At 31.4% G+C, this 24,511-nt stretch overlaps 1 protein-coding gene across 1 annotated transcript in view; it reads left to right on the forward strand.

Moving 5' to 3' along the window:
• Positions 1–24,511, forward strand: part of LOC106126100 (glutamate receptor 1) — a gene marked incomplete at its 5' end in the record, with an annotated part of 50,881 nt that overhangs the window by 7,672 nt on the left and 18,698 nt on the right. Inside the window, 2 exons of the mRNA XM_013323563.1 lie at positions 6,670–6,797; positions 9,688–9,817. Coding sequence (XP_013179017.1) covers positions 6,670–6,797; positions 9,688–9,817 — 258 coding nt within the window. The remainder of the gene's footprint in view (positions 1–6,669; positions 6,798–9,687; positions 9,818–24,511) is intronic.

Consider the following 24,511-nt stretch of genomic DNA (forward strand, 5'->3'; position numbering starts at 1 on the left):
TTTATCTTATCTTAGTCTTGAAATGTTCGTTCAGGTCTAGGAAAGGTTTGAAAGGTGAGAAAAATTCGAATAATTGCCGGAAAACAATTAAGTTTTTCTTTTATTTCACGTGGACGAAGTCGCGGGCGACAGCTAATGAATTTATAATATTTGGATTTTTAAAATGCCATTCCTGATGCATAAAGCGTTTCTAGTATTATCTCGTAATTTAAAAAAAAAGTGATTGATTTTAACTTTTTTTGTTTTCGTCCTATAATTGACAGTACTTTCATGGCCAGTACAAAAAAAATATTTCATACCTAGCATTGAAGGATTTGATTTGTTTAACGACAGGACCATAGACAAAAGTAGTGAGGTATTCACGTTCTCCTGTAGATAGGTATTCACATAACAATGCATATTTATTGGGAAAGAGGTGGCGCTCGTCCGCGGAGGTATTTGGGTCTTGAAGAATTTAAACGGCATGCGAATGGGACGCTGTGAAACCAGGATGGTCAAATACGCTTCGTGTTCGTATTTTGCTTTTTCGAAATGTAATAAAAATGTATTTATTCATTAGAATTGTCTATGATATATCTAAAAATATATCGCAAAATATTTTACTATTTTTAATATTTACATTGATTTAGAACCTATGAATAATTTCTTTTTTAAATACTTTATAATGAATACTTTACTAACTTGGTCTTATTTAATACCATTAAAAAGTACTAATCCACAAAGAAGTACATTTATATTTCAATTTGTAAGTACTTATTCCAGCGTGGAATTTGCCAACATCATTAAACGTGAATAAACAGCTCTTCTCAATCATGAGAGCCAAGTGTGTATTATTGCCTCGGCAAGGCAAAATTGAGCAAGGAAGAGATATGGCTAGCAAAGCACCCCATTTAGGTTGAAAACGGATCCTTCAGGCGTTAACTTAGCAAACACGGTCTTTGGTAAATATAGATTACTGCATATCAAAATGTAGTTACAGCTTTAAACTTTAATAATTAAAATATAATTTTACTAAATAACTAACTACTACAAAACAAATGAATTAATTAATACTATATTAAATAAACCATATACTAAAACTAAACCAAACTAAAAATTAAAATAAAACTAAATAATAAGACTTTGATATCTGGCATTAGAAATTATTATCTACTCTACAACTCTACAACTAAATTCATTTGAAAAATAACAAACTATTTAAAGATATTTTGACTTTACATTAAAAAAGTCCGGCAACCCTTCTGCGGTTCCTCTGGTATTGCTGATGTAAATGGGCGTCGTTGCACACCTCGGTGTTCGCGCTGCTCGTTTGGCCTCTTATCTTATGATAAAAAAATTAACTCATTTTAATTAACGGTTGAATATAATTGTTGTTACTTTAAAAAAAAATTATATCAATAACTAATTAATATCATTAATATGATAGATATAAAATAAACATTGAAATACGAGGTATCACTTCACGAACCTAAATTTACATCACTTAAAACTTAAATCAACTTTACGAAGTTATATTAATACAAAAATGTTTGTTTCTATTGCTATATGCAAAAAAATCGCCAAATTAATATATTTCAATTGGCATTTTAATTTAAACATAAAAAATACAAGTTTGTTCTTCTACGATATTCATTTATTTATTAATGGCTGTCGCCCGCGAATCCTTTCGCGTAGATATTAAAAAAAAAACTTAAGTAAGATAGCCTATGTGTTCTTTCAGACTATATTCTATACGTATGCCAAATTTAATCAAGATCCGTTCAGCCATTCTAGAGATAACTTCAAACACCCATCCACATCACATCCATCTAATCATTCGCATTTATAATATTAGTAAGTTAAATAAAAAGCAGCTCTTCGAGGCATTAATTCGAAAAAAAATGAATAAATAGTCTTATGTCCGTCTCCTGGCTCTAAGCTACCTCCTCACAAATTTTCAGCCATATCGGTAAAGCCGTTCTTAAGTTATAAATAGTGTAACTAACACGACTTTCTTTTATATATATATAGATTAAGACATTGTAGTAAATTAAAAATACAATGACTTACGTACTAAAAAGAATACAAAAAGGAAAAGAATGTATTTGGAAATAAGTCGATTTTAAGTTGTAGAATAATCAGCCATCCCTATGCAGTGGAGTGCACACACCGTCTACATCACAGATACTTTGTGCTTAGCGTAATTTGCATGGCCAGTCGCTGGTCTATTCAAATACAGGCTACTGCTGAATTTTAACGTACATCTGTGAAGAAATTTAATGCACCAACTTACATAAGTACTAATATATAAATATCTACTACAGATTTTACATTGTCATACGTAATTGTTTATTATATTTATATAGAGCTTGACAATCAGGTTATAAGTGATGAGAAAATTATTGCACAATATTACTTGTTAAATAAAATAAAATAATTCTGACGTAATGAAGTATTTATAATAAAGAATTTTAAGGTATCAAAAATAGATATACAGTGTTGATATAGAGAATAATTAGTAAATAGCTTTGACAAGGATAAATTCTTTAATATCACAAATGCCGCGTAACTTATAAATAGGTTTGTATTGAAAATTATTTATCTTATAGCTATCGCACGCGACTCCTTGTGCACGGAATTAAAAATATCTATAATAATAATCTATGCCAAATTTCAGTGAAATCCATATATATTATATATTATACTATCCATATATATATATATATATATATATATATATATATATATATATATATATATATATATATATATATATATATATATATATATATATATATATATATATATACATACATATCTTCTAACAAAGGTTCATACATCTGTCCATACATTCAAATATAAGCATTTGTAATATTAGTAAGATTAAATATATTTCCTTTAGGACTTAATTATCTATTTTATCATACACGGTGCAGAAATAAAAAAAAGTGTGCAAAGAAAATTACTCTTGTCTAAATATGCGCAGGTTTAATGACTTAGAGACAAAAAAACATGGTAATCTAGTCCATTATAATATAAGAAGGTAAAGGACGCGAGTTGATATGAAAATAAAACAGGCTGTAGTTCACTTTAAAAAGATAATTTGCATGAAAATTATGACAGAACACGAGCAAGCCACCGGAGCTTTATTGTGGAGCGGCGAATATTGCTCGACAGTTGCCGGCGGAGCGGAAGCATTAAGGATCTATACGAAGCAGGATACTCCATGTGCATTATAACACTACTATGAATTTAATCCTTTATACAAAACCAGCGATGGGTGTTGACATATAATTAAATTCGCTTCCCACTTATCGATTATTGTACAGCTAACTAAGAAGCTTAACCTCAAAAACGAATTACATATTTTTTATTAAACATTTGATGGAAAATTTGGCAAAATTATTATTTTTAATCGAAATGAAAGCGACAATTATTCTCATATAAAATGAAGGTTGCAATGTTTTTTTAATATACATAACGCAGGCATTTAACTTAAGCTAGCATTACTGTGAGAAAGAGGGAAGAGGAAGAGACCTGAAGTACTTACTAAACTAGATGGAATTTGAGAAGTTACTTTATATCTTCGCGGCACATTTACCGCAGAGCTTAAAGGAAAAAGTCGCCAAATAGTGCGTCCCAACACAAACAAAAACTGTTCCATTAGTTAAGAGTCACTTTACGAAAGGACTGTACTTAGGGTAGAATGTTGGAGAATTGGCACCGATTAATTTCAATATGTAACCTAAGTTCGGTACATGTACGCTATTTTCAAAGCTGCTACAAATACACATTATTGCGTAACAAATTTAATATTTTATAAGCAAGGTGTGTACGACTACTAAATAAGATAAAGCAGTAGCGTACAAATTGAACTTTCTTCGATTGAACAAAAATCTAGTTATAAATATAGCCTCTGTCACCCTGGGATACACTAACCTAACTGAGAAATAATTTTTTCACAAATCGGTTCTTTAGTTTCGTAGCCTATTTTATACAAACAAGAAATATAATATTCGTGTCCCAATGTTCGTTACCATATTCCTCGAAAACGACTTTATCGATTTTTATTAAATTTTATATGCATATTCAGTAGGTCTGATAATCAGCTACTATCTACTTTTTATACTCCTAAGTGCTAAGGATTGTCCACCGCTAGCGTTTTTAAATTCCATGGAAATAATTTATATAAACAAAATACATATATACAATATATACAAAACAACGTCTGTCGGGTCAGCTACTTAGTATGGATAATTGTATTATAACAAAAAATATTTTATTACAAACAATGTATGAAATGTTTCAAATCTAATAACAATTTAGACAAAAGCTATCAAAACTTAAATGGAGAATACCGGTTAGGAAGTTACGCAACGCTTATAAGGACTAACAGTTTCGAGGCGAGTATCAGAGGGTGCGAGGCGTCTGTGATGCCAGCAGACGTGACCCGCATGCTCTCAGCCCCCTGCGGCCACACCGACGATATTTGCTTTTTTTTATTACCGCATCCATATTTCAACAGGAATACCCTCAACAATATTTGGAAGTAGTGAGAGCACTAATGCGTGCGTGGCGGGAAAGATGATTCAAAAACCTTTATTCAATATTCTCAACGAGATACAAAAACTCGCAATTGAATTGTTTAATAGCAATAAAATACTGAACGTTTTGAAGTAATATGTTTTTATTATTTGATTAACTAAATATCTATCGAAATTTTACTTCACTTTATAGATGTAATTTGTAATACAACTTACAATCCTCTTGCCTTTATTTTTACCTTTGTCCTATATTAAGTAATTAGTTAGATAATTTTATTGTCACTATTTTATTTATATTTTATATGTTACGTTTATATATTTAAATGAAAATATTTCGTTTGGTTTATTTCTAACTATATTAATAAAATTATATAGTTTTTTTACAAATTGTACATCAATTTCGATTACACTTTGTTATATGTATAAGATTTAAGTGGAAAGGATTTCAAAATTAAATCTCATCAGCTTCCTTACGCTGCCGGAAATTAAGGTCCGTCGCAATAAAGAACTGTGTACTATGTTAGTTTTTATTTGTATTAAATGGTAAGTTTATTGCCCTTTTTACTCTGTATATTTTACAAAAAAAACTTTTTTTTTCTGTTTTCGTTATTAGAAAAAAAGCTTAATCAGTGGACACAATTGTATCAAAAATGTCTTTGACTAAATCTCGAGTTAGAGGCATTAGTACTCATTTATTAAATACACGTACAATTCCACTCACATTTCTCAAATAGATAAATCTGTAGATAATATTCCCCAAGCAATAGAGTAACAATGTAACATTAAACATAAATTAACGTATATAAATCAAGTTGTACTTACTAGTGGAGTACGAACTTGGAGTAACTATTGACTGAGTTTATCTCCCAGCTACCTACGTTATAACTGCAAACTTAGTGCTTGAGTAATATCAAATATTCAAGTCTTACATTGTCACATTAATATTCCCCGCGTTTCTTGTTAAAATAAAGCAAACTAAAGATGCAATTAGGTAATCTGTCTAAGAAATGTGTGAACGAAAATATCATATAATGACTTTCAACATGACAGGATGACCGATTAGATTTCGTTGTTACGAGAAGATTTCAGATATATTTTTGGGTAAATACGTATACAAAAGATCCTTACCCAAACACAAATAATTTAGGACAGGTCTCTGAGTATTTATTAAATATGTTTATAAATATAGAAACATTTGTTTATCTATAATAACTTGATTATTATTTTATTGCTGACATCTAGATTGTTTACATTATTGTTTACATTTTTACATTGTTTCTAAATTTAAAGAGTTAACCTATCAAATATGTATGTAAACTTAAGCAACAGTCAGTTAATTAATGTTGTTAATTAATGTATTTCAACCAATCGCAATCGTCGCTAAGCTGTAATGGGATTACAATATCCGCAGACGTTACAAGCAAAGCATCGGTAAATGTATACAGAGAAAAGTGTATTGTAGGCATTTGATTGTACCACACAGCTACAGGGTGAATAAAAACAGAACGAGCCTTCAGTGGAAACGGGGGCAATTAGAGTCAGGCTACCCGAGCTGTAGCTCCACAAAATAAGGGGACCCGTTGATTAAGTAGTTAACTATTTGAAAGCAATGACAAGTATCCCCTTGTCAGTACAGGATTGTGAAGGGTGAAATTGTAAACGCCGGTCAATTAGGTAGATAACAATTCCTTTCGAATTGTATATAAACAACGGGATTTAAATAAAGAAGCTTTATTTAAGGACTATGAAATTTTGGTCACTTTATATCTATAGTTATGTATTTATCTACTGTGGGATTCCTGTCGAATTTCTTAGTCTGTATCTAAACATTAGCTTCGTTCATTTTAGTTAATTACTTTTGATTATTTGACATGAAAGTAAATGGTAATCTTAAGTCACGAATTACTAACTTAAATCTAAGTAAGAGTCGCAACTGTAGTATCAGATTGGAGTTGCTGAGTTCCGTCCTGCGGTCTGTAAAAAAACAAATAGCGTCCCAAGTAATTAGAAGAACTTTAAATCAAACTTTTGCCCGATTATATTCTCTCCCTTCTATCCGGGAAAAAAACATTATTAATGGTGAAGAATAGAAAACAAAAAACTGTGGAAATATTTATGTAATGAAATTAGAATTCTTTTGTTTCAGTTTGCAACCAGTTCAATCGGAACGTGATATCCATGCTGGGTGCGGTGATGGCTGACTCCTTTGACACTCTTCACTCCTACACTAACACCTTCCAGCTGCCTTTCATCACGCCCTGGTTCCCCGAAAAGGTAATTATACTATCCTTATTCATTGAATGCTTAATTATTATTTCATATTTGAAGAAATAATTTATGAAATAAAGTAAAAAAAAAACAATTAATAAATATTAAATTAGCAATGAAATTGTGGAATGGCGAATTTTATTAAGATAATGGAAATCTTTAAAGAAAAGATTCTATTCGTCTCTAAGAAGCACAAACATTGAACAAAATAAAAGAATTTATTTTTACTCATCTTAGATTATTTATTTTCTTAATTTACTTGTTTCGAAAATAAATACACAATACTAAAGAAAATTACAGTGTATCTAAAATAATTTATATGCGCAATGCTGTTTTGGTAGGATTCTGCGTAGGTCACATAAAGTTGTCCGTGATTTGTCCTATTATCAAACGTAAACTGTTTACTGTTAACTAAGCCACTGTTTAGTTACGTACTCGGGGAAGCTTGGTTTTGAATTAAGCTGATCTGTGTACACGTTTCAAATATTTGCATCTGGTTCACCGCTTCACGCCTATGTACATTGGGACGGTATTGTCCATTGGTCATAGGTCTACCTTCTATACTGTTTCTATTTCATTTATTGACATACATTAACATATGTTTCCACTGGCGATACAATCAGCCTAAAATATATTGCGCATTGTAAACCCACACGTAATGCACAACACGAAATTAACCGAGTCCTGTACTTTTGATGTTTCCGTCCTCCAAAACAACAATTTATTTGCCATATTATTACGGATAGCATTTTAATTTTTTAATTGTATGAAACACTAGCTTTCGCCCGCGACTCCGTCCGCGTAGAATGAAAGTAATTATGTTCTACATCTATGCCAAATTAGCGAGGTCCTTGAAGCCGTTCTTCAATCATCACCCATCCGTCCACTCAAATATTCGCATTTATAATATTAGTAAGATAACTTGAAACATAAAAGTAAATAACAATAATCAAGCTAAAAGGGAGGACGTTACTGTCTTGCGAGATTTTCAACATAAAAATGCCATTAAGAAAACGTCTACATTTTTTTTACGTCGTGAATTTCAAACAGAAAATAAAATCAAATTACGTTTGCACCGTTGTTATAAGTTCGTGCTTTGTGCTCTCAATGTTATTGGATCTACGATCACTTCTCACGGCTCCGTGTAGTTCGCACATAAAGTCGTATGAGTTCTGACATCAGGTGTTTACCGTCTCCCGAAGTGTTTGTGATAATATTACTTCACGTTACTACACTTCAAATTGAATTGGAAAGCAAACAAAAGATTCTCAAACAGCTATCATTAGAACAGAATCTATAATAATAAGAACCTACAGTGTAGATAATTAAGATAAATACTTTGCCAAATATACTATTATTTTTTTTCTTTTGGTTTGTTAAATATTACGTTTTTATTAGGAATTTGTTGTTAAATAATTTATATGCATCATAAAATAGCAAGAAGAGTTAAGTTGTTATTTCTAATGTTTATGTGCATACGACTTTTTCTTTATATAAATATTCTTTCGAATATTTGGAAAATATTTTACCACGTAATTTTAAAATTAAACAAGGACGTCCCCTCAACAATTGCGCAAATTGTTTGCCAACAGAACAAACACTTATTTCGAGAACACGTTGTCGTTTGCATATCCATTTGTAGTTTTTATTGCAAAGGCGACGAAATTCTCTCTTTTCCAATTTTTATTTTAGTTTAATTTTCTACTTTTTTGATGAATATTTAAGTTTCCTTTATTAATTATTATTTTATTATTACATTACAATGTTAAAAATTCGTACTAATTTTTACAAGTATTTAAAACATTTAAAAAAAAAAACCTAATTTAATTTTGTGGGTAAAACTTAATTTCTTATAAGATCTTTTTATTGATAAAATTCATTTCTTTGGATGGTTTGAAAAATTCCTCGTTTCTTTACATTCATTCATTGTATGTACATGCATTTTGTGAAATACAAAGCCAGTGCACGTCATTGCTTTCAGCTTTGAAATACTCCTTTCCTACAGTGTGCGATTTCCGCGCTGAGTTGACCGCAAACGTTTCCTCCAACAAAATGGCTCAAAATGTACTTTAACTGTTCCGAAATTGTGCACAGTTATTACAAAGTTCCGAAAACGAGTTGTAAAAAGGATTCACCCCTTTTGTTAGAAAAGAAACAGGTTTTAAAAACTGAAAATCAAAAGCAGCAGTATTAAATTAAAGGTGATTCGTTGCTCGTTTGCCCCCTTCTCTTATAAAAAAATTGCTATTTTGTTGTTTAAAGAAAATTTAAAAATACTATATAAAACACGATATCAATATTCGCAGTATTTTCACCAAAAATAATAATGGAAAACAAAAACAATGTAACTACATTACCGGAAGTAAGTGCGCAATTCAACCACCCGTACCCTGAACAAACAATAAAAGAAGTCTTTCTTTTGTTTCCTGGAGTCAACAAAACAGTTCACGGTTATGAGTTTTATCTAAAGCGAAACCCACATCTCGCTTCTTAATTCAAAATCCTTCGAGCATTAGTCCTACGTAGAACAAAGAATAAACTTTCCAGTGAACGACAACTGTCATCGGGTAAATTGTCACTTTGCGGGGATGCTATAAAATCATTATATATAATTATACTCTTCCTAGTAAAATATTTCGAAAATATTATTTAATATTTTATGCAATATTTGCTTTATACTGGTTTTTCCTTTTTTGTGACCAAATTTAGCATTTTTTAAATTTTGTCATTTTGGTCGCAAAACAGATAAATCATGTCTTAAATCGCGTATACAAATAAAGTTAAAAGAAATTTAATTTAAATGTAACATTTTTTCGTTGTTTCTACTTTTCAATTTGCATTGAAAACTTCGCTTAGTTATGAAAATATTTTTCTAGATACAATTTCAACTTCGCAGGTGATACCACCTTCGTCAGGCCTGAAAGACTACGCAGTGAGCATGCGACCGGACTATCACCAAGCTGTAATAGATACGATCACTTACTACGGATGGAAAAATGTCATTTTCATCTACGATTCGCATGATGGTAAGTTTTTTTTACACTTCGTTTTAACAAGAAAATAATCCAGATATACCTCATCGATATGATTTGCATAAATACTCGTTTGTTAAACTACATGTTGTACTTTTGAAAGTAGCGGGGGTTAAGATTTAGTTATGGTAGGATCTCAGATCTCAACTAGTTAATCAGTCGGACCGTCAGTCAGACCCTCATTCAGTCAATTCCTTCTTAATATAGTGATTTTATAAAATATTTTAGACATATAAATTCTAAAATGAGAATGATTTTAGTTACACATAGTGCAAAATGAAATTGCATTATTATAGGTTGACTATAAACATTAAAAAATTAAATTTGAATTTCTTTGCTAAACATCAGTAATCAGCGATAGAAATTTAGAGTGTTCTCTGACAGTAGATTAAGGTATACGATGGAAGTATGAAGGTATAAAAAAGTGACATGTTGTCAGCGATTACGTAAATATTATCATTTTTTCTTAGCCAGGTGTATTTTCCTTGAATCATGTTTTCTGGTACGCGAGTTATTACTTAAAACACTTAAGATATTAAAAATCTATATTAAATACTAGTTTTTTTTTTAATGCAGCTTTCACAATTTTAATTTATGGTTTTTGTTTATATATTTAAGTAAATGAAACAAAATATAACGCATTCATTAAACGAAGTCATCTTTTTATAGTACTGAATTTATTTTGAAAAAAAATTATAATTAATTTTGTGTAAATTTGAATAAAATCAAGGAAAAAGAATATTTAAATATTATCAGCGTAGATATTCCTTAAGATATTAATGCCACCATTAATATTCCTAAGCGTGATAGGTATTAAAATGTTACGCCTTTATTTCTGAAGGAAAGAAGGCAAATTCTTTAAAGTAGTCGTGTCCGGAATGTTAATTCAGTGAGACGGGCAAAATATTTTCAGCTCTCACGCTCGCCGAGTAATGACTGCACTGTATTTACAACACGAGACCTCTTCACAGTCCCGTCACGCAGAGCCGATTGAACCCCCTACTAATGACTTATAAAGGTTATCTGATTACCTATCTACCTACCTAGGTATTCACACTGAATTTTTGTAAAAACGCTTTCACTCTAATCATTAAATCGAAGACAATGTATTGCTTTAAATTGAGGAAAAAATGCCTTTTTAATGGCTACATTATTCAATTCATATAATCAAATTTAAATGGCAAAGATAAAGAGACGTAATAAGACCATTTACACTTTCAATATGAGACAAAGTGATATCAAATATTTGGTAAAAGTTACGAGATTCTATTGGATTGAAAGCGACGAAGATAACATACGTTTGGATCTCAGTAGAGGTCTAAATTCTACATATCTTTCACTTAACAATGATGGTTAAATTTAAAAAAAAATATTATAGCTAATCAACATTTATTATACTGAATTAATAAAGAATAGGAAAAAAAACGTTTTCAATTTTCCAAAATTACATTCATCACATAAAACTTACTTTAGAAACGCCTCCATCAATTAATTCACATTATAATTTTTCCTACAATCTCTCATCCCGTTTCCACGAACATTAAGCCTCATTGGAAATTAAAAAGTTTTGTAAATAATTTCATAACACACCAGACTTGTATGTATTGATTTTTGAGGGTGGATAACATTAGTAAGATTGATACAAATTCAAACGAACATGATATGAATAAGCCACCACATTAATTCTGTAATACTCAAATGAGGAAAAACAATAGTGATCGATTACTTCAGCGTTCTCAATAGTGGTGATTAATAACCGAAATGATTCCTATTAATTAACTCGGCTGATACGCTGCTTACGACACCCTATCAGTTGGACGGTGGAATATTATCCACTACACAATCATCCAACGATTAATCGAATGGAGTTAATTTAATAATCGTTGTAATATGCCAATAGCCTAATGGTACGGTACGGATTTCCGATCATATGGTCAAATTCGAATCCCGCCATTCGACTATTGTCGTAAACCATATCCTAGTATAAGCATAGCTTAGTTGGAATTGTACAAGAAATATTAATAATTTACCAAAAATCTGATATTATTATTAAAAAATCTTACCTTCAGATTCAAGTACTTAAGCAGTTTTAAATAAGTGACGACTTTTCGGCTACTGTGTAATGAGAAGAAAATTACAGCCGATATTAATATTTGATCTCAACCCATATTTACTTATAGATATCGTCTTTATATCGATCTTAAAGATCGAATTCTTATTGCGACCTTAAATAATGATAATCAAAAAGTCTCAGTATTTAACTGTATGTATTTTAAACCAACAACTTGTGAAGATAGATAAAACATGACATAACTTTTATTAAGATATTTTTTCACATCTAAAGTTCACCAAGACCTCGAAGTAATAGCAAATTGCTAAGAGCATATGGCGCAAAGCGGTAATCCTTGACACATTACTAAGTACTTAGAGATTACCATATACCCACTTATGTACATTCATATTATGTACGGTTAGCCATGGACAAAAGTTTAATCCGATCGGAAATAAGTTCTGATACGTATATCAAAACCTTCGTCATATACGGTTTAGTGATTCCTTTTGATAAAAAAAATCTTTTGAAGTCAGACCTTTCACTAAGTATCATTAATATGTTTAAAAAAAAAGAACAGTATATAAAAAATAGCATAAGTTTTAACAGTGGTAGAGCCCGCTATAACATCTTTGCACGAATTGGCCCGGCTCGCCCGGTGAAATACCACACAGAACACTGGCGTGAAGTGGAAGCAATTCCGCGTTTTGTCTGATGAGCGTGCGTTCCGGAGGCCTAATTTAGTCCTCTTTTCCTTCCCACTCTTTCTCTTATAAGGAAAGGATGGAAAGTGGAAGTGGACTTTCCGGATGAGAGGATGCACGGACAGGAAAAAACCTTTTCTTTCCGTACATCTTCTCCTCCGTCAATTAAAGGTAGGCAACGCATATGCAATTGTGTATGTCTATGGGCAACTGTCACTTCGCTACTTCAGCGATTTCTGGTGGCCGCTCGCTCGATATGAAAAAAATCTGTAACGAACTTAAATGTAAAGTTCTTAAACGTAACTAAAACCCTTAAGTTTCCACTGCCGAAAACTTGTGCAGAAACATGTATTACGACTTCATTCATGCGAATTTAAAAAAGACTTACTTAGTACCCTATGTGTTCTTCCCGGCTATGTTCTCTCCTTACAACCGTTCTGGAGGTTCCTTCTAACAAACTTACATACAAGCATTCGAATTTATAATGTTAGTAAAATGACAAGTATGGTAATACTAGCTGTTGCCCGCGAATCTTTTCGCGTGGATATAATTGAAAAAAAATTAATTATTAGGCTTTTGTTCTTACACGCTATTTTCTACATGTACGGCAAATTTGATTGAGATGCAGCCGTTCTTAAGATGCTTTCTAACAAACATCCATTCATACATCGAAACATTCGCATTTATAATATTATTATGTGTTTGTAAGTTTTTTATGTCAGTAAATCTCATGGTAATATATTTAATATAAGATTACTTTCATAAAGTACAGTTTAATACGGTATACTGAATAGCTTCTATTATTACGCACATTTCAGGGCGCTAACCATTATCTTACCTAATCGAATGTATTAAATTCCTCTTGTAAATTAACCGACGCTATACAATATCTAATATTAATTTTGGATTATGATTCGATAAATTTTGATTCTAATATAACGGCTAACAAAATTGTTTGTCCTGGTATTCTGTATTTATTTTACATAATTATGTATTTTATAAATAAAACTTGCAGTAACCCACTATTTATAAGAAATAAATTAATAGGCTATATGTTCTATCTATACCAAATTTCAGCATCATTTGTCAAACCATTCTGAAGCTATTTTCTAACAAACATCTATCCATCTTATCATTCATATTCAAAAATTAATAAGTAGTAAGATTAACTAAACAAGACGATTTATTTAAATTTTAAATTCCTTCATCAAATTATACTGATCTTAGCTTAACTACGATTAGGCGTAATTGAAAATATGAGTGTTTTTGTAACTTGAAATAGACATAAAACAAATACAAACGGCAATTTTAATATTTAAAAACTTCTATTGTTACGTTGACTCGAATACTTTGAATTATTAACGTATTCCAATGTAAGTATCTTCAAAATTTAAAATAGTATAAAACTATATTTGTTTCCGTTGACTTTTCTCATTTAAAGTAAAATTCATTCTCTGTCACAGTTGCAGGATCAGCTCCTTCAAGAAAGCACTTTGCAAACGAAAAGCGCATTTACATATAAAACATGGTTCTTGTGTGCATGTAGTTGCCAGAAAATACATACCAAAGGTCCATTTACATTTTATATGCCAGCCGCAATATCCGTCTTCATTTTCAAACGTCAATGGTTCATAAAATATATATCTAATACTAGCTGTCGCCCTCGACTCCGTCTGACTACACGGATATTATTTATAGATAAGTTAAATAAAAAGGCAGTTCTTTAAGGCCTAAATTTGAAAAAAAGAATAAATTGTATTCTATTTCCGTCTCCTTGCTCTAAGCTCTCTCCCCACCAATTTTATATTAAAAAATAGTGTAACTAACACGACTTTCTTTTATATATAGATTTACAAAGAAAAAAAGAACGTCATAATATATGCAGAACTAATTAATTTTCCACTTAACACCCAAGGCACGGTATTAAGGACGCTAATCTATAAAGAAGAAAGATCTAAATAAATCCATTGGATAGACTTCAAAGTTACTACTATACTAACCTATTTGTTCTCTTTCACTATTGGGAAGCTACCTCCGGGTGGTAAAGGCTATATTTATTGTTATTTTTTTCAAACTCCGCGCGTACAAAGTCGCGGGCATCTGCTAGTCAAATTATAAATGGATACATAGTGAAAGAATTAAATTTCCTTACCACTTTGATTAGAGCTATTATTTAGCAATATGTGACATATTGTAGACTTAATTACATGTTTAGTGTCAAATGACATTCCCGTAAGGAAGCTACCGACTAAATACAGTTTGAAATCAAAATATGGTGATAATAATCAATTCTTTGGGACATAATCATCTCTATATGCGGCAGTAGTTTACATTATGAGCAATAATACAGAGGCTAAAGGGATAAAAATGAAAAAGATATAAAAAGTAAGTGCGGATGTCATAGCAGGCGGACTGGCGTTCACGCCGGATATGATGCAGATGTCGAGTAGAGGTAGATATAAAAGATATTTGGATCTTTTATTACAACGGACATTAAAAGAAAGTGTGGCATTAAAAAATGTCCCAAATCCAAGAATACCTACATAATTAGACAAGGTGGCTTACATCATCTTTCGTTTTATCTGAATTAATATAATTAATGCTTTTTTAGTTTCTATAATAATAATAGCATTTCATATCCAAAATAAAAAATATACAATACAAAATCTATTTTATAATAGATAGCAATTAAAAATATTAGAAACTTCGTCTGTGCCAAATTTCATCCTTATCAGTTGGCCATTCTAGAGAATACTTCTAACAAAGATCCATTGATCTATCCATCTAAATTTTAGCATTTATAATGTTAGAAAATTTACAAAAAATAAATTACAAAAATCAAAATTAGAAAGTGGAAATAGAGCGGGCACATTTTATATTGGAATGACAAATAAATACATTTTAAACATACATCCCCTTATATAGAGCGTCGCTGGCTCAGGGGGCAAGCACTTGACTTGCAATCTGCAGATCCTGGGTTCGAATCCCGCCTTGTACCAATGTGTTTTTAGATTTCCGATTTACATATGTACATTTATCCGACATTCTTACGCTGAAGGAAAACATCGTGATGCAACCTGCACATATCTGAGAAGAAATTCAAAGATATGTGTGAAGTCAACCAACCCGCATTGGGCCAGCGTGGTTGACTATAACCCAGTCACCCTTGACTTAGGGTAGGCTCCAAGTCCCTCGGTGGGTACGTATAGTGAGCTGATGATGATGATCCCCTTATATGAAATAAATTATTATGTACAAAGTTATAAGAATAATAAATAAGGATGTATCACAAATAAAGTACACATGTTACCCAACTACATCGAACGTGTAACTAAATACAGTACACCGGGACACATGATATATAGCCAAAGTTTTTGTAAGCAATTCATAATACTCTCATTAGCACTGCCCACTCGGGATTCTAACTTACCATATCTGATTTAAGTATATAAATATATGTATCATATATACATAGCAATAACAAAATATATTACAAAAGGATACGAGACCAAAATCTCAAACAGAGACAAAAATATGTTTTAAACGGGGATTTTAGTCTCAGAAACCTATGGTACATCGTCGATTCTTTATAAAGACACGAATTTAAGTAAACTTTATATGAATCTTACTTACAATTATGCCTCATGATTTTAAATAATATAACCTAAATCTGTTCTAATTTTAAATAAAGTGATGATTAAGAACGTTGAAAATGAATTCAGCGATTTTCAATATTTTATTACTATTATTTCTACTGTAAGGAAAAAACAACTTTTATAAGAAAACTTTAAACCCCTTTTTTCCGACTTTCGAACAAAAAGGCCTATTTACACGAGTTTTATGATAAAGACATGATTTGAATATTAATACAATTTCTGTTGCAAACAGTACTTTGTTATATTAGTTACTGTTTTAAAATGATAAAACACATGACGACATTATTTTTTAAGTTTTTTTTTATATCATAATGTGGCAAACGAGCCAGCGGCCACCTGAAATCGCTGAAATAGCGAAGTGACTGTTGCCCATAGACATACGCAATTGCATATGCGTTGCCTACGTTTAATAGACGGAGGAGTGGATGCACAGAAAGAAAATATTTCCCTTTCCATGCCTCCTCTCATCCGGAAAGTCCACTTCCACTTCCCGTCCTTTCCTTATAAGAAAAAGGGTGGGAAGGGAAAGAGGACTGAATTAGGCCTCCGGGACGCACACTCATCAGACGAAACGCAGAATTGCTTCCAATTGACGCCTGTCTTCTGTGTGGTCGTGGTATTGCACCGGGCGAGCCGGGCCGATTCGTGAGAAGATGTTAAAGCGGGCTCTACCACTGTTAAAGTCTTAAAGTTAACGTATTTTACAAATGAACATACACGAAATAAACCTCAAATATAGTCTCATTATATTATATTTTAAGAATTGGATGAACGTAGAATATCGATTTCATTGAGAAAATTAATTTGGAGAAAAAATAAATAAAGCTATTTTGCATTAAAAATAATGATAAGAAATTTTTGGCCATGAATACTGGTCCAATTTCCAAGTAAAAACCAATGTAAATTATATAAATGCGAATGTGTGGATGTATGGATGGATGAATATTTAATGGAAGGTTATTTTATTTAGCTATAAAAGGTGCTTTGTTGCCAATGATACAATATATCTTATGAATCACATTATTTCTTAAACATATGTCAGTCAACTTAAACACCATTCTTGTTTCTTCCGTAGTACTGGTAAGCCAGGATATTATTTATCTGTTCGACGTTACATCCAAAAGGTTTAAAATAATTAATCCTCTCATTAATTAGCAATGTTATGATTTACAAAAGAATAAACAATTTTGTTGATTTTTCTTACAAATTACTGTTGCTGCCCTGTTACAAAACTGACAGACTATCAACAAATTCTTTGATAAGAGGGTGAAAAATAAAAAGATTTAATTCCTTCAGATTTTTATAACAGGAAGATGATTAAAAGGGATTTAAATGATCCTCAAGGAAATTTCCTTGATCATAATTATTTTTTATACTGAATATTTAATTAGGCTTCAAATAAACAAATAAACACACCGTCTTGTTGATTTCGTTGTAAGATTGACTCAAAACATTTACGTAGAATTTTAAATCCTCTAAGATAAATACTTGCTATTACTAAATAAAAAATGTTATCTTTTATATGTAGCTATCTTCTATTATGTAGGCAGTGTTTCTTTATTTGCCAAATCTACTAAAAAAACTTCTACTAAAGTTGACATTATTTTAGTATTTACAAGTTTTTTATAATCATAAAGAAAATCTTTTTAATCTATATAAATGTGAATAGATTTAAAATGAGATGTTTATTTTCTTATTTTCGTTGTTAACAAATGCAAAACAGCATCGGCTAGCAACAATGCTCTCGGTAAGCAATAACGGCCCCTCTCTGAAGCCTCAATGCCTTCTTGCCTATTTATCGCATACTCTGCATCCCTCGCCGGGTAATAGCGCCTACATGGTACCTATTCTTACTTTCAATGGAAAAAGCTTGGACTGAGTTTCATAGAGTCAAAGCATACATTGATGTACATTTGTTGAAGTATTTTCGTTTCTTAAGAGCTTTATTGGTACTTCATGGAGTCATTTGTTGCATTTACGGCGAGTTTCCAAAATTAAAATCTGACTTTTAAAACGTATTGTTATGTCTGTTTAGGCAAAGGTAATAGCATGAAAGATGATATGTTACATACAGAGTTTTTGGTCTTAGATAGCAACGGTTACTTCAAGAAATCTACAGCAAACGATTATTTATATATACACAAAATCAATACGTGAAATCCCAGCCTTAGTCACATTTTGAATAGTATCGGGTCGTAGCTATCAAACTTTACTTGTCTTTAAAACATCACAAAACCTCAACTAAGCTTTATATCTCTCTAAACTAACATGTAGTTGTAGTACGTAATAAATTTTCAACCAACTTATTATTTCTACTTATTTATTTGACTTGCATTGATAGTAACTTATTATATCGCCATAGAAATAGATGGAACACGAGCACCACAGAGCACGAAAAGCAGCCGCTACAGATAAGAAAGTTTGTGCCCATTTTCAGTTCACTGCTTTCACGTAATAGATACAAAGTTAAATTGCAAACTTTTTTAAATATGCTAATTACTTTGAATGTTAATGTTTTCTTTAATCAACTGAAACTAGTTAGTATCAGTTTCTTACTTGCGCTTATGACTTCTAGAATATAACAATAAAAAAACCACTACAATACACAGTACATTAGATTTTTTTTTTAATATTATAAGGTGGCAAACGACTAAGTGGCCATCTGAATTCGCTAAAATGGTGTAGTGGCCATTGTCCATAGACATTCGCAAACTTTAATCGACGGAGAAGGTGACGCACAAAATGAAAATATTTCTCCTTCCTATGCGCCTCATCCTCTATCACATCCCCTTCCTCTTCCCACCCCACTTGCTGATTACGTCAGCAATACATAATGTATTCATAAATAGTACTATATCTATTGTTTTAAAAATGAAATAAAATTTATAAATGAACAATAGACGCAATCCCATCTTATTGCACTAAGTAATTATTAGTTTTAAAAAGAAAACAGCATACATAATTGATTTAAATAATACCTTTGTAAAAGTACAAGAATATTGCTCCTGCAAGTTGTCTAGGTTAAGAAGTCGTTTTATTTCAAAGAACTTGGGTCCCGCGGGATAAACTCATGTTCACAAGAGTTACTTTGTGATGTATCGTTTCCAGACTTTACCTCATAAGGAATTATTTTAACATAATACTAGGTGCTTTATATACATCTTAGAGAGGATTTGTACCAAACACATTTATATAAAAGTGTCGAAATAGTATGTAAGAATTAACTATCGCCCACAACTGCATCAGTGCGAAATTAAACTTTATAAGTAGCCTATAGGTTATTTTAGAATGTCGTAAATATTTGCCTAAATACAGCGAGATCCGTTTAGCTGTTCTGCAGATACCTACTAACAAACATCCATCCATCCATTCATCGAAACGTTCGCATTTATAATATTAATAAGATACCTATGTTCCAATTCATACGATAACATATTATGTTGATGAAATTAGTAGTACATATATGTTAAAGAGGTTGGATATTGGATAACATAAACCTTGAAATGAATGTAAATAATGAAAGATATTAATATAACATATGGATGAAGGTAAATCGAGCGAGCATAACCAGATATCTAACTTTCTCCGGTCAGTGTAATGCAGAAGTAATAAAATTCATTATAGCTCAAAGAATCCCGCCCAGTAAGCGGTTAGGATGGAAACGGAGGAAAATCCGGAGGTTTTATACATTAAATTCGCTGAATAAATTGATAGTCGATAAAACCTTTCCGATCGAAAATCCACACCGTGACCGGCGGTTATAAAATAGACTAAATAAATTTTTCCCCTAGCAAAATTTAATTTTAAATTGACGAAGAATTTTAACGTGTGAATTATTACGAAGTTCACACGAATTGGATTATATATTTTAATGTGACGTTGTGAAATATCGCTTCAGTAATTTTGAATTTAACTTCTGATTAGTTTGATATTGGTTTAACGATTTTATTAGTTTAAGTAAATTTATAGAGACTAATAAAACTTAGTGGGCAGACTAGAAATATTTCTAAATATTTTATGAAGCTATCTTGATAACATCTAATATCGCCACTAAACTTCATCTTATTTCGATAAATATTTTTTTAACATAAAATTTGTATGTCCAATAATAATTGTTCATCGGACGTATTTATCTGTAAACAGAATATAATTGACGAATAAAAAAACACAAAACTAAAATATGTTAATAAAATCTAACATCACCAGTAAATAAGACATTTATTTGAACCGCTAAATAAATACAAAAACGTCGTTTGTTATTACTTTTAATTAGTGCGTTCTCTATTCACATCAAGGTGAAGTATTCGTAAGTGCTCATTAGTTCTTAAAAAATACACAGTTGTAATTAGGAAAAAAAGGGTTTACTTTAAAAAGGCGAGTTTTGTTTTGTAACTATTGCTTTTATATCATGACCATTGAAATTTTTTAATAGCTTTTTGTTTTCATTTTAGTAGCTATTGTACTATTAAATGATACATATTTAAATATTTATATTTTCTATTCATTTAAATAATTAGTTGAAAAAACAATTCTTCAATCATAAAAGAATAAACTGCAATTGAAAGTGCTTAAGACGAACTTACTTTATAAGAATCTGCAAACAATTGGTTTGAATTTTCAAAGCATTTATATTCTCGAGATTATTTTTTTGTTTTTGTCGACTTAAATAAATATATGATAACTGATAAACTTTCATTAATAATATTCATAAATTAACGCCTTTTTGTATCGAGGAAGAATGTTAGATAATGATCCTTTTAGGGGAAAAGACAGGATCATATGAGATTCCTGCTCACTAAAACTCCTCGATCACCAACCCGCTAATCCTATTAGCCGGCTAATTAGACGTAAATTCAAAATTAATTAGATAACTAAAAGCATACATCCATAGCTATCGGTATGAACAATATTACAGAAACATAACAGTAACAATGAATTGCAAATAAGTTGATTAAAGTTAACACTAGACGTGTATTCTAAAAGTTGCCACGCGTTCTCGCGAGCACCCGTGCCATGTGATTATGGAGGCTTTAACCCGGCTGAGTCGAGGCGGTAGCTTGTTTTATTCAAAGTCTTAGTAAATCCTTTCTATTCTGCAGCGACAATGCGTGGGATCACATCCCCATTGTTGTCTGTATCGAGTTAGACGATTAGGCGTTTCAATAACATGATGCGGCATTCTTTGCGTGTTTAAAGATAACTTTAACGTATAGAAAATTGCCTTCACTTGCCTTTCATAACACTAACAAAAGCCAATGATTGAAGAACTGTGTACACTTTTAAAAATGTTTAAAGTAATTAACCTCTACTAATTGAAAACACAAAAAATATGGCGATGGAATTTCGATCTAGTTTTTTTTACTATTTTTGAAGTATTTTATTTTTACGTCCAATACAAATGTTTTGCGCCGATGTAATTTACCCTATGAAACTCCTGCGATTCGAATGACACCTCATTCGTCAATATCCGTTTAATCGTTTAGACTCTAGGCCATTACATACAGACAAAGCAATATACATAAAAACTTGTTATAATTGTAGGATATGAATAAAATGAGTCTTAATCTATGATATTAAATAAAATCTTGTATACAAATAATTCTTACGGTGAAGGAAAACATCGTAATGAAACCTGCACATATCTGAGAAGAAATTCAAAGATATGTGTGAAGTGAACCAACCCGCACTTGACCAGCGTGGTTGACTATGGCCTAATCACCCTTAACTAAGGGTAGGCTCCGAGCCCCTCGGTGGGGACGTATAATGAGCTGATGATAATGATGATGATGATACGAATAATTAAGTAAAATATTATATATTATAACAAATTTACATACACATATACGATAACCTTTGTTAGTAGAACAAATAAAACCGATGCATACATTATTGTAATGGTTTACTAATTTAAAAAAAACTTAACGCATTTTAACTACAAAAACATTCGTGTTACATTGTACGTTTTTGAACGCATAATAGACTTAATCAAATGAATAACCCATTACGTACTGACTTTCAAAAAGAGCCATTAAAAAGATAATAGTCGATATTCAATCGTAATTGGAAACGCAATACAAAAGAAAAGCTGCAATAGCTGGAATATATTTTTCAAGCTTTTATACATTTTAAATAATTATTTTGTAAGGTGACTGATAACTGCTGTTTGCAAAACAATGTTGAATAGCATCTTTAATATTGTAATCGGGACCACTTTATAGCTTATAGTATGTACTACAAGAGACTTTACGTTGGAATGAAAGAGAAAATTCAAACAGAGAAATACAAACGGAAAAATCATTCGCTCTCGTACTGGACGTAATGAAAAATAAAGCAAAGTGCCTCGCTGGAATCACTGTAACTACTACAAAAGAAAGGCAATGGCCGTGTGCCTTGACGTCCGATGATGACAAAAGGACAAGGGAATCAAATCACGCATTTACGTCCAACGTTGTCTTTATAACATCTCACGCTACAATGCCGTTTTGTATTAGTCAGAATCTGTTCTAACGTGTGCAAGGATGATTGGATGCAACGTCATTCTATTGTAGATCCTATACCAGTGTTTTTATTCAAATATTTATTAGAGATTGATGCATACGAGTCTTTTTGTTTTACCTTTCGTATTAGTGACGTCATAATTTCAAGGCAATTTTATTTTATAAATGGTTGATAAAGTGCACAAAACTAGAAATCGGTTCTTAGTCAAATAAGTATGTTCAAAAGAATTTTTTGAGTCCTATAAATATCATTTTTATCACATTTTATATTTTATTCATTTAACATTTTAACTATTACAGTTGTTTTATGAATCAGATATATTTCAGGAATGTGGGTGAAAGTTGGAAGTTGGCATTGGAAGCAAGATATTTGAATATTTTACGTAAAGATATAAAGAAAGCAATTGACTCTGTAGACAAGCGGTAACATTGGCTCACTCAAATAATATTACACGAGCTTCAATAATCCGAGAGATGAATCATGCTCAACGATTTATTAAATCGGGTATTTTGCAGAACTCGTCAGTTGGGCTGTGTACACAGATGAATATTTTTTACCAGAAAATCAACTTACACAATTCTATATTTTATTTAAACGGTTTATTACGCTATGTATTTGATGTTTATTTAAGAATTACAAACACATTTATTATTTATATATGTAATGGAAATCAACAATTAAATCGGTTCTTTGTTAATCTTACTAATGTTAGAAATGTGAATGTTTGAAGGTGTTGATGGATGTTTGTTAAAAACACATAGTCTACTAAGATTTTCTTAATTCCGTGAATTTCTTTATTCCGAGAATGGAGTCGCGTGCAATAGCTAGTATAATATAAACAATTTAAAGTGAAGTGTTATCAGATTTAAGATAATCTGAAGTTATCGTATCGTATTTATACTATAGTATTTGTTTTTTTACGTAAAAAAATCGAATCAAAATAGTCATTGCACATGACTGAGGCTAACTGGATATTGCTGTACAACGTAGATTACATAACCCTTTCCTTCATGTGTCAGCAGTGTAACCAACTGCTGTAAAACATTAACCAGGAGGCAGTGAACTGTACGTCATGATATTGTCTATTTTTTTTAAATAATAACAACTGCATAGCATCCCAACAGTATACAAACAATTTGACACTACGCATTTTACATAAAAGTTTACACTTTTAGTCTTTATCACGTATAACATAATACTTAAAATAAATATCTAACTCTGTCAAGAAATTGTATTAAAATAGACTCCAGATGATTTCACAAATAATTCAATTTTCTTTTTAATATTGATTTCCTTAACTGTAATATGTGACTCGTCTTGGTATAAATTGCCATTATTTCAATTTTTGTTTTTATGTTATAAGGTGGCAAACGAGCGAACAGCCACCTGAAATCACTAAAATAGCGAAGTGACCGTTGTCCATAGACATACGCAATTGCATATGCGTTGCCTACCTTTAATCGACGGAGGAGAGGATGCACAGAAAGAAAAAATATTTTCCCTTTCCATGCATCCTCTCATCCGGAAACTCCACTTCCATTTCCCATCGTTTCCTTATAAGAAAATGGGTAGGAAGGGAAAGAGGACAAAATTAGGCCTCCGAGACGCACACTCATCAGACGAAACGCGGAATTACTTTCACTTCACGCCTGTGTTCTGTGTGGTCGTGGTATTCCACCGGGCGAGCAGGGCCACTGTTAAAGCGGGCTATACCACTGTTAAATTGTATTTAGAAAACACTGTTTTTTTCACGTTTTACTCATGCACTGCGGTCGTAATT

The sequence above is a fragment of the Papilio xuthus genome, unplaced genomic scaffold (assembly GCF_000836235.2).
Source record: "Papilio xuthus unplaced genomic scaffold, Pxut_1.1 DF825017.1, whole genome shotgun sequence".
Taxonomy (NCBI): Eukaryota; Metazoa; Arthropoda; class Insecta; order Lepidoptera; family Papilionidae; genus Papilio; species Papilio xuthus.